This window comes from Pangasianodon hypophthalmus, chromosome 23, assembly GCF_027358585.1.
Source record: "Pangasianodon hypophthalmus isolate fPanHyp1 chromosome 23, fPanHyp1.pri, whole genome shotgun sequence".
Taxonomy (NCBI): Eukaryota; Metazoa; Chordata; class Actinopteri; order Siluriformes; family Pangasiidae; genus Pangasianodon; species Pangasianodon hypophthalmus.
In genome coordinates this window covers 18,339,929-18,350,948 of record NC_069732.1, presented here as the reverse complement: position 1 = coordinate 18,350,948, position 11,020 = coordinate 18,339,929, and the positions used below count along the sequence as shown (strand labels likewise).

The 11,020-nt window shown below is 38.3% G+C and overlaps 3 protein-coding genes across 4 annotated transcripts; 1 reads left to right on the top strand and 2 right to left on the bottom strand.

Moving 5' to 3' along the window:
- Positions 1-3,724: 3,724 nt before the first annotated feature.
- On the bottom strand, positions 3,725-4,515 carry LOC113536294 (hemoglobin subunit alpha). Its single transcript, XM_026930161.3, has 3 exons — positions 4,354-4,515; positions 4,044-4,251; positions 3,725-3,936 (listed from the first exon to the last, which is right to left on the bottom strand). The coding sequence occupies exons 1-3, from the start codon at positions 4,446-4,448 to the stop codon at positions 3,808-3,810; spliced, it is 432 nt and encodes a 143-aa protein (XP_026785962.1). The 5' UTR covers positions 4,449-4,515; the 3' UTR covers positions 3,725-3,807.
- An 846-nt stretch (positions 4,516-5,361) lies between these two features.
- Positions 5,362-6,168, top strand: LOC117595667 (hemoglobin subunit beta-like). The gene is made up of 3 exons (XM_034298308.2): positions 5,362-5,533; positions 5,651-5,873; positions 5,963-6,168. The coding sequence occupies exons 1-3, from the start codon at positions 5,442-5,444 to the stop codon at positions 6,092-6,094; spliced, it is 447 nt and encodes a 148-aa protein (XP_034154199.1). The 5' UTR covers positions 5,362-5,441; the 3' UTR covers positions 6,095-6,168.
- A 1,747-nt stretch (positions 6,169-7,915) lies between these two features.
- hbaa2 (hemoglobin, alpha adult 2) lies at positions 7,916-8,804 on the bottom strand. 2 transcript variants are annotated; one of them, XM_026929781.3, is made up of 3 exons: positions 8,666-8,804; positions 8,327-8,512; positions 7,916-8,233 (listed from the first exon to the last, which is right to left on the bottom strand). In XM_026929781.3, exons 1-3 carry the CDS (start codon positions 8,753-8,755, stop codon positions 8,105-8,107), a joined length of 405 nt encoding a protein of 134 aa, XP_026785582.1. In that variant the 5' UTR covers positions 8,756-8,804; the 3' UTR covers positions 7,916-8,104. The 2 variants fall into 2 exon arrangements, with proteins under 2 accessions (XP_026785582.1, XP_026785581.1); XM_026929780.3 differs by having other exon boundaries at positions 7,929-8,233; positions 8,327-8,534; positions 8,661-8,804.
- Between the last annotated feature and the right edge of the window lie 2,216 nt (positions 8,805-11,020).

Sequence of the window (11,020 nt, the reverse complement as noted above, 5' to 3'; positions counted from 1 at the left end):
ATTATTATTATTATTATTATTATTATTATTATTACAAGAGGAAGAAAAAGCACAGTATTATTTAAGCATTCTTTAGGATTAGTCTTAAATTCAGCAAAGGTGTAAAATAATAAAAATGTTCTGTTTCTCTAGCTGTATTGAGTGATATTAATGGAACCACGGGGTGTGGCCGTCTGAAATTTTAGATAAGCTCTCCTTTCAGTCTTATTACTTTAAAATAACGTTGACATTTATATTTAAAGACGTGAAGTATTTTAACTAGATTGCAGTATGGTGTAAAATATATTAATATATGCTTACTTAGGCAAAATGAATTTATGTTTTCGTTAAATGTAGGACTTCAAACGTGACTTAAAACATTATTATTCGTTTATTTAAATGCCTCTATAGCCTGTTTTTTTTTTCATGCAACTTACATGATATTTTTTAAACCATCCATTTTGAAAAAAAAAAGATCTTGCAGATGACTAGAAAAGGAAACGCCCTAATTAGAATGTTTAAAAGGTTTTAAGTAATCCTTTTTTTTAATAAGGAAGCAACAAACATTAATACACTTCTACATCCAGTGGAATTTGCTGATAATGGGGTTAAAAGAAATGGTAGACTAGGCCTACAGGAATGGGTCTAGTTTTCAATAAAAAGCCACACCAGTAAACAAACAAACAAGGAAATTTACAGAAACTATATACGTGTGCATATACATCTCTATCGATACGTTAAACGTTTAATCGTTGCTCTTAACTTCCTGTAAGAGTACTACCTATAACTCTGTTTGACAGAGAAACAGAGTTGTAGGGTTCTACATAATTCCTTTAAGGGTTCCCCCAGAGAGATAACTGAAAATCTCTTACGCTTGTAGTGTGTGGTGGGAGGGAGAGGAAGCGAAAATTGTGAGGAGGATATGAAAAAAAAAGAATGTAAAGTTGGATTTTGACTTTTTTTAATGAACAGAACAGTATATTTCGGAAATGAGAAATGAACCTCATTTCCGAAATATACTAAACCAAACCTTTGCAAAATGGCCATGCAATGTTGTCTAAAATGTGCTGGAAATTTCTCCGTACACTGAATATGCCTCATGGAGCTGGAGCGAAAGTACATTTGACTTTTTTCCCCATAGTATGGCATACAGGTCTACTTTGAACAATGAATTGCCACAATTGCCAAACGTTTTAATTAAAAGTTTCATGGCTTATTAAAGCGGCAGCGGTGTTACAGAACTTGACACACACACACACACGACGTATCATTTCTAGGACCTTGTGGCTACAGTAGCACTGCTGTGACTGTATTGGAATAATACAGTAAAACGTAAAGTATCACTAACTGTACAACCAAGAGCATTTACCAGAAGCGGGAAAGGAACCTGCACTAGCTATTTTTTTTTTATGAACAATTAAGGTTTTTTTTAATTAAATATGAAGCATACCTTTAATTGTTTTAGCGAAGGAGGTTAAGTGCAACAAGTTTAAACTCGAGGTAAAGGTAATCTTAGCCTAACTAGGTAGTGCAGCGAAAGCGTGGAGGATGTGCTGTTAGCAGTGGGAGAGCAGGTTGGGTGTGAAAACATCTACTCTGCTTCCCGAATAAGCAAAGCAGTGGTGGCGTTGATGAGACAAGAAAACCTCGTTGCTATGTTGCTAAATGTGAATTTTAAATTTAAACATGGGACAGTAATTACACCGCGTCTGCTACCACGGGACGTCTGAAATGCTTTGAGTGTGGGAATATTTGACACAAAATCTGTCCGCACAGAGTTGTGCAGCCGGGCAGCTCAGAGAGCGACTCGGCCGGGTTAGAGCACCAGCAGCACGGGGACAGTGAGCAGGAGAGCATCGGGGAGCCCGAGCCTGAACGACAGAGCAGTGACACACCGGAGCCAGAGACAGAACTGGTCAGTGATAAACACAACGGTTTCCCCAACACCGACTCTATCTCCTCGACCAGCAATAACGCTAATAATCGTGCCGACGCGGATGTTACTGGAACAAGCATCACAGACACCGGAGATGGTGTTTAGCGCTACACCTGCTGCAGATGTTAGCGTTAGCAGCGACCCCTGCCTCAATGATTGCACTGACCATGTAAAACAGCCGCAGCAACAGAAGAAGAAACCACAAGGCTCACACAGGAACACACTGAAACCGAAAAACACTGTCTAGTTTACAGACAATAAAGCAGAGCTGGAAATAAGGGAGAGATACTGGACAAGGTGATGGAATAGTCACACTGAAGCAGTGAATGTTGCAAGAAAGGCTTTACTATGAACGGGACTGTGGACCTTTCATACAGATTTATGGATTATAATGATATTAAGACTGAAGGGGGTTGGGTTTTTTGGGTGGAGGGTGTGGGTGAGGGCGGGGGTCTGATGGGGTTTCTTTTTACAAATGTAAATATGTAAATATGCTAAACTGATGGATTAGGCGTCTTAAAAAGTAAAAAAAAAAAAAAAGGATATATCTCTTTGTTTCTCTCTCTCGCATACACACACACTTTCTCTCTCTCTCTCTCACACACACACACACACACAAAGGTCGTGTGTGTATGTGTGTGTGTGTGTGTGCGTGTATGAGAGAGAGAGAGAGAGAGATAGGTTCTTTAACGCTGTAATTTGTGCATTACTAATATGCTGCCTCAGCAATAAGCCGTGAAACGTAAAACGTTTGGCAATTCGTTGTTCAAAGTAGACCTGCATGCCATGTGGAGAAAAAGACAACTGGACTTTTGCTTCTTGAGTTGTGGCATATTAAGTATACGTAGAAATTTCCAGCATATTTTAGACAGCATTACTTGGTCATTTTGCAAACATTTCTTTTAGTATAGCTCAGATATAAGGCTACAACTATTTACACAAAAATATGCAGTGTTTATATACTATGTGTATAACGCCGCTCACAAACAAATAAAAAAAGACAATACGAGACCTTGTAATCATGAAGTTCTTTCTGACTTTTTTTGCACAATTAGTTAATCTAATTTTGTTAATCTCAAATTTTTTGTTAATGTTAACCATTTAGTTAATCTCAACATTTTTGTCCAAAATCAACTATCCTTACATGTTATTTATATGTCACTATGTCTATATATGAGAAGCTTTTCACCTAAATTAATTGTATAGAGGTGACTTGCTTTGGGGGGGGGGGGGGATTATTTGGTCATATATTTGTCTAAATGGTTGTAGACTTATCTCCGTGATATACTAAATTAAATCTTTGCAAAATGGTCAAGCAATGGGACCTCGTCTTGTTTTTTTTTTTTAATGAAATAGCTTTAACTGTTTTAGCGAAGGTAAAAGTAAAGGTAATGTTAGCCTAACTAGGTAGCTAACGTTTGCAAGTTAGCCTGATATGTTAAATAAAATAAAATGAATTAAATTATTGCTTTAATAAGCATTTTATGAGAATATTTTCTTAGAAAATTAGACTCTTTCTTTTATTAAAGATGTCTTTTTGGCAATAAAAGATTTTAAAGAAACAGTATAAAACTGCAGCGGTGTTATGTACAGTAATATACTGTTAACAGTATTGCATTCAATTTAAAAATACAGTACAGTGTGTTACTACTAGAAAGGGTTCCAAACTAGAAGACGTTTTATGAGGATAAGAACCCTCAACTATACAAAGATCTCTAAGGGTGTACACCTTAATGTGTTTTAAGGGATTATGTGTACAACACTGTTATTCATTTATAAATAAATAACGTATAAAAAAAGACGAGCCAGTTGTGTATTGTTCAATTATGTTTATTGTCAATATTATTTATCGAAGTCATCTTTCATGATGTTTTCTGACACTGGTACTTCATTCAGCGGTACTTCTCAGACAGAGCAACGGCCAGGTTCTGGAGAAACTTGTCAAAAGCCACGTGAACTTCGGGGGTGAATTCCCCAGGGAAGAACAAGGCGATGCTCACCTGGATGGTCTGGGACAGGAGCTATCAGGGAGGAAAACAAACAGCTCATTTAGTCCATCTAACGTCATTATTACAACATAAAGCGTTTTAAACGGAAAACATGTCCGTGTACATAGTCTTTTCCTTACCTTGAAATTAGCAGGATCAACACGGAGCTTGAAAGCATGCAGCTCGCTTAGTGAGCTTAGAGCTCCGGTAAGATCGTCAATGTGGCCAATGGCTTCTCCAATTTTCCTTACAATTACGGCTCCGTGCTTTTTCACTTGGGGTGCTCCGGGATGAAGATCAGACCAGTGAGCGAAGTAGGTCTTTGTCTGAGGGTAGACCTCGAACAGCCTGCATAAAAACACATCAAGCAAATAAGAAGCATATCCTTCAGCAGGGGCTAATATGCACCACAAGAATCTGTTGTCGAGTCAGTAAGAGCAATTAATTCACCTGCCAAGTGCCTCGCTGCCAATGTCATCAGCTTTCGAAGAGATCTTGGCCCAAAGGTCTTTGACGACGGCTTTGTCTTTAGCTGAGAGACTCATTGTGGCCCTGGTCCGGTTTTTCACCTCTAACAAGATGTCAAGAAAAGAACTTTGTGCATGTTCGTGTTGTATGCCTCTTTTTATTGAGTCTGATGTCAGGCACACCCTGCCATATCAAATCTAGACTCCACCTCTTACTTGGACTCTCCAGTCAGCTTTGGATCTTCTCCAAAATAGATTACCATACATTGCATAGAAAAATGACCTCAGATAACTTTTAGGTGTACAAATATACTCTACATACAGAAAAACGTTATAAGATGACTAAAACAAATAATAGTACATCATAACAATAACAACAGAAATAATAATAATAATAATAATAATAATAATAATAGTTATTATTAGTCTTAAAATCAGCAAAGGTGTAAAATAGTCATTAAAAATGTTCTGTTTCTCTAGCTGTATTGAGTGATATTTCAGTTATAAAATAAATTCTAATGGAACCACGGGGTGTGGCCATCTGAAATTTTAGATAAGCTGTTCTTTCAGTCCTATTTTTTAAAATAATGTTGACATTTATAATTAACGATACCTGAAATAGTTTAATTAGGTAACAGTATAGTGTAAACTATATTCACATATGCTTAGACAAAACGAATTTACGTCTGCGTTAAATGTGAGATTGCGTGAATTAAGGCTTAATTATTCGTTCATTTAAATGCCTCTATGTTCTGTTTTTTACATAATGCAGCTTCCTCGGTCTTTTTTTACACCAAGCTATAAAACTAAATAAAACTAATCTGATCGTGCAGATGACTAGAAAAGGAAACGCCCTAATTACCTGTCTACTAGCCAAAAGGGTTGGATGCTTGGCACATCGCCGATCTTTTTCGAGCTTGCCCACTTTCGGAGCTCGTCCAATCAATATTTTCCTTCAGTCCTGGGAGGGGATTTTCAGCGTCAATAAAAAGAGCCCTGCTGCAAAATTGGTAAAGATTCGTTCAGAACAGGTTTTACTCAAGAATTCAAAGAATTCACTAAGACAGCAGTATGGTTCATTGGACAGACGCCGAGCGCCATGAGATCGCTGACCTGTGGGGAAAGATCAGCCCTGAAGAACTCGGACAACAGGCCCTTTCCAGGTAGGCTTATGCCATGTCAAAATTCGAGACACTTTCTACAATTTCAATCTGATATGTTTCTCCTTCGGTATAGACTGCAGATATCACATATATGTATGTGTCTGTCTTGTTGTCTAGACTTCTGATTGTGTATCCATGGACCCAGAGGTACTTCGCTTCCTTTGGTAATCTATCCAATGCCGCAGCCATCCTAGGAAACCCAAAGGTGGCTGCCCATGGAAAGGTGGTCGTTGCTGGTCTGGCCAAAGGTATCAATAATTTGGACAACGTTAACAGCGCCTACTCTCAGCTGAGTGCGCTTCACTCTGACAAACTGCACGTGGATCCCAGCAACTTCACGGTACGTCTAACGTCAATAACTGCAGAATACAAAAACAGCAGACTGCAACCTCCTCGTGTGTTTATGACTCTTTAATTGTCTACTTTCAGCTTCTTGGTGACTGCCTCACCATAAGTCTGGCCGCGAAGTTCGGACCCTCCTACTTCACCCCTGAAGTGCACGAGACTTGGCAGAAGTTCCTGAACGTCGTCGTGTCTGCTCTGAGCAAGCAGTACCACTAAGCAAGCATCAAAATTTAAAGATGTGCAGGTCTTTTACTCTGTGACTAGAAAATGAAATAAAACGTTAAACAACACCTATTCTTTGTATTGTATTCTGTTGAAAGCCAAGTAGTTATACTATAAAATTGTGAAACGCATGTAGACTGTAAAATTCGTTTCCGTAACTTTAGAACGTTAGAAGATTTAAAGTGACATTTTTTTTTATAAGGAAGCAACAAACATTAGCCCACTTGTACATCCAGTGGAATTTGCTGATGTTTTGCCATGGGTCCATTTCTTCAATAAGAGGCCACACCAATAAACGAACAAACAAACAAACACAAGCAAATAATAAAATAAAACCATGTTGTTGTTCCTCTTTCGGCTGCTTCCGTTAGGGGTCGCCAGAGCGGATCATTGGTCCGCGTATTTGATTTGGCACAATCACCGCACCGCAGCGGTGAGAGCGCTGTGGCCTAACCACTAGTCCTCCAGGGACCAGAAAATAACACTATGTATTTGTGCTTATACTGTACATCTCTGTCGACACGTTAAACTTTTAATCCTTGTTTGCTTAACCAATAGCCAATGTTGACTCCTAAACAGCTATTTACTTTTAAAATTGTAGTTATTTTCACAACGTAGAAATTAGAACAACTAAAACAAATATATTCTCAGATTTAAAGACAGAGTCCATGTCTTTCTGTAGGAATAATAATCGTTCTAATAATCGAGTCATTCCTGAAGTTTTTTCCGCCCATATTTAATTACTCAGACGGAGCTGTTTACGTTTGTGGTCCTGAAATGCTACAATTTAAAAAAATGAAAATAGGAAAATGAACACGCTTAGTCTTCTTCAATGGTTCTTTGGATAGTTAATGGTTCATAGTTTCCTGTAGGCCTAAGCGTTCTGCCTAACTCTATGAGATACTGAAACACTCAGTCGTAGGGTTGAGGGTACCTAGAAGGGTATATAGAGGGAACTTTATCCCCCAGAGAGACAACTGAAAAACCTTTAGGGTCCTTGCGTTTCGTTTTTTCTAGGAGCACAATTTTACAATTTGTCCTCACAAATAAAATTCCAAGTAAAAAATAAGATGTGGGTGTATTTTTCAAGATGGGCGCAATCTTTAAAAAAAATCAGCAGTAACAAACCTGAGTTGACGCAGGCTCCAAGTCTTACATAGTTGTAACCGATAATTGAAACAATGTGCTGTGGGGGTAAGAGGATCCGAAAACTGTCCAGTGGATGCAGAAAAAGTTGCACTTTACACGCAATTAATGGGCATATGTGTTTGTTAGAGAATGTTTGAGAACGGGAAATGGAAATTCTAAATGTTATTTTTCAGTATTAATATATTATACGATATTATTTAACATAACCTAAATTCAATTCAGTTCAATTTTATTTGTATAGCGCTTTTAACAATGGACATTGTCACAAAGCAGCTTTACAGAAATAAATGGATTCACAAAAATATATTGTAAATATGTGAATTTATCACTGTGAATTTATCCCTAGTGAGCAAGCCAGTGGCGACGGTGGCAAGGAAAAATTCCCCGAGATGATATGAGGAAGAAACCTTGAGAGGAACCAGGCTCAAAAGGGAACCCATCCTCACCTGGGTGCAACGGATAGTGCGATTATAAATAAATCCCTTCTGTTATTGTGTACTATAAGGACAAATAGTGCAATTGTGCAACCAATAAATATGCTGTTGGTATAAACTGCAAAGTTTTGCACTCGAATTTGTATCTGAATTTCAGTGATGTGTGCACCCCATCTAATCTAAATTAAGCTATTGTTTATTTCTCACTCATTCATTCATTCATTCATTCATTCATTCTTTGACTGTTTAATCCCTGATTATCTACTGGACAACACCATATTTATACAATTATCGTCACTTAGAGTTATAGAAACAATTTGTGTTATTTTTTGTGGAGTATGCATGATAAGACATTTTTTAAAGAATGAATTTATTTCTCAATTTGAAAATTCATGATTTGAAAACAAGGATCTTTTCTTATTCATCTGTATTTCTCAGCAAGTGCTGCAGACACAGCGGCGAAAAACTTGTCCATAGCAATGTGCACCTCTGGAGTGAAATCAGCAGGAAAATTGATGGCAAGGGCCACGAGGAGATTGTGAGATAAAATCTGAAGCAAAAGATGACGAAGAAAAGTAGGAACAATACATTGATAACTTCTCGGGTTTGTAACATTATAAGACGGCATTTGACAACAGCTTACCTTGAAATTTCCTGGTTCCACGCGCAACTTGAAAGCGTGCAGATCACTTAGGGCACTCAGGCCACCAAAAAGGTCGTCAATTTTATTCACAGCATCGGTCAGTGCGCCTATCACGGTTTTGCCATGCTTCTTTACTGACTCAGAGCCAGGAGAGAGATCAGGCCAATGAGCAAAATAGATTCTGGTCTGAGGGTAGACAAGAAGCATTCTGTGGTGAGGGGGCGAAAAAGTCGGTGTGCATGCGGCAAAGTGTTTTGAGTAGCTTGATATTTTTCCTATTTTAATTTTGGCTACTGCTTTAATTTATATAAGAAATTATATTTTGCAGCCTTACCTTACCAGAGCTTCATGGCCAATAATGTCAGCCTTTTCGGAAACTTTACCCCAGAAAGCCTTGACCAGGGATTTATCTATATCTGTCAGACTCATTTTGGTCTTTTCCGGCTTTTTAATCACTGTAGAAGAAAATAAAATAAGGTTTGGAGACGGCTAGGTATTTTATAGTGCCTAGACGTGCCACACCCCACAACGTGGTCAAGCCCACCTCCAACATACGAAATCAGTAAGGCCATGTCAATTTGCAATGTCAGATAATCTTAATAATACACATACATTAACACAAAATTAAGTCAATAGTTTTGTTTTTAGAGGAAAAACATTTATAGTTTACCGATATAGCCTTATGTCTGAAAGACAATGGATATAATGTGTCAAAATATTATCGAGATAAGACCTGACAGAAACTGTGAACTTCAGTGTCTTAGGCTGTTAAATCAGTTTCAGCAGTTTCAGACACTTTCCTGGCCCTCTCACTGTACACTTTCAAAATGCTAGCAGGACGAATTCAGGTATACTGTGACAAATTTGGACAGGTCAACTTAGCAGCATTTATTTTCTGACCTGATAAGTGAAAATCAAAACTTATGTTACGAACGATTTATTAAGTACAAAGCCCTTGCAGTAAACTGCTTGATAGAAGTAACATGACAATTGATCATATAAGATATACAGGATCATCTAATTCAAGATCATATAATTGATTATATATGTACAATCATACATGGATTACTTATTAATTATGAGATCAGGCCCCTGGCCCTCTGTAAGCACTAGAAATTTATAAACCTTCAGTGTCTATTTACTGGTGTATAAAACATCACATGATTCTAAAGCAATCTGACATAAATAATGGCTGCTGAGTGGCATGGTGGCTCAGCCATGGGTAGCATTGCCTCCTCACAGCTGTCGGTCCCTGGTTTGGGTTTTGCATGGGTTACTCTGGGTTTTCAGTTTTTCTCCCACTTTCCAAAAACATGCAAGTAGGCGGATTGGCTAAGCTGAATTGCCCCCAGGTGTGAGCATGTGAATGTGTGTGTGTGTGTGTGTGTGTGTGTGTGTGTGAATTGCATCTTATCCAAAGTGAATTCTCCTTGTGCCCAATGTTACTAGGATTGGTTCCAGATCCACTTTGACCCTGACCATGATACAGCAGTTACTGAGGATGAAAGAATGAGTGTATAGATTTATCATCTTCTTATTTTTCAATATTTCTGATTGTCTACCCTAAACTCAGCATTATTTCAGCAAATCAGGAGATTTGAACAGTATAGGTGTGGTCCTGGGGAACCCAAAGGTTGCTGCCAATGGCAAAGTTGTGCTAAATGCTTTGGACAAGGCACTGAAGCACCTGGAGAACATCAAGGTAATCTACTTGAATCTTCTTGAAGTTTCCCAAAAGCATCACAAAATTAAGATCATATTAGAAAGAGTGCCCAAAGTGACCACTCTACCATTTAACAAACACTTTAGGAATTTGGAGAACCCTGATTTTTTTTTTTGGTGTTGCTAAAATATTTCTAGAAAACCCTCCTTCCTCATGATACCATCTATTTTCTGAATTGCACCAGTCCCTTTTCCAGCAAAACACCCCCATGGCATGATGCTACCACCCCCATGCTTCACAGTTGGGCTGGTGTTCTTCAGATTAAAAGCCTCACCCTTTTTTTCTCCATACATATTATTGATCATTAAAACCAAACAGTTCAATTTTTGTTTCAACTGACCAGAAGGCACTCCTCCAAAAGGCTGGTGATCACCTGCAAACTTCAGTCTGGCTTTTTATGCCAGCCTTGGAGTAGGGGCTTCTTAATGCCTCTAAGCGATTGTTTTAAAATAACCTTTGATGTGAACAAAGTAGATGCCTTAACTCAATTCAGTTCAATTCAGTTTTATTTGTATAGCACTTTTAACAATGGACATTATCACAAAGCAGCTTTACAGAAATAAATAAATTCAGGAGATAAATTTTAAATGTAAGAATTTATCCCTAATGAGCGATCCAGAGGCAACGGTGGTGAGGAAAAACTCCCTGAGACGACGTGAGGAAGAAACCTTGAGAGGAACCACACTCAAAAGGGAACCCATCTCCTGGGTAACCCGTCATCTGGGTGACAAAGGATAGTGCAATTATAAATAAATCCCTTCTATAACTGTGTACTACATGGTCAAATAGTGCAAGTGTGTAACCAGGAAATTCATTACAGTATTCACATGAAGTCTGTTTTGTTGAACTTATCCACCGTTCACTGATATAGACTTGAGTGCAAAACTGAACTCCAAACAGAAGTAGGGCTTCAGGATGGATCAGGCAGGTCTGGAGAGCAGAAGGGGTCAGGATCACTGGTATCTCAGGAG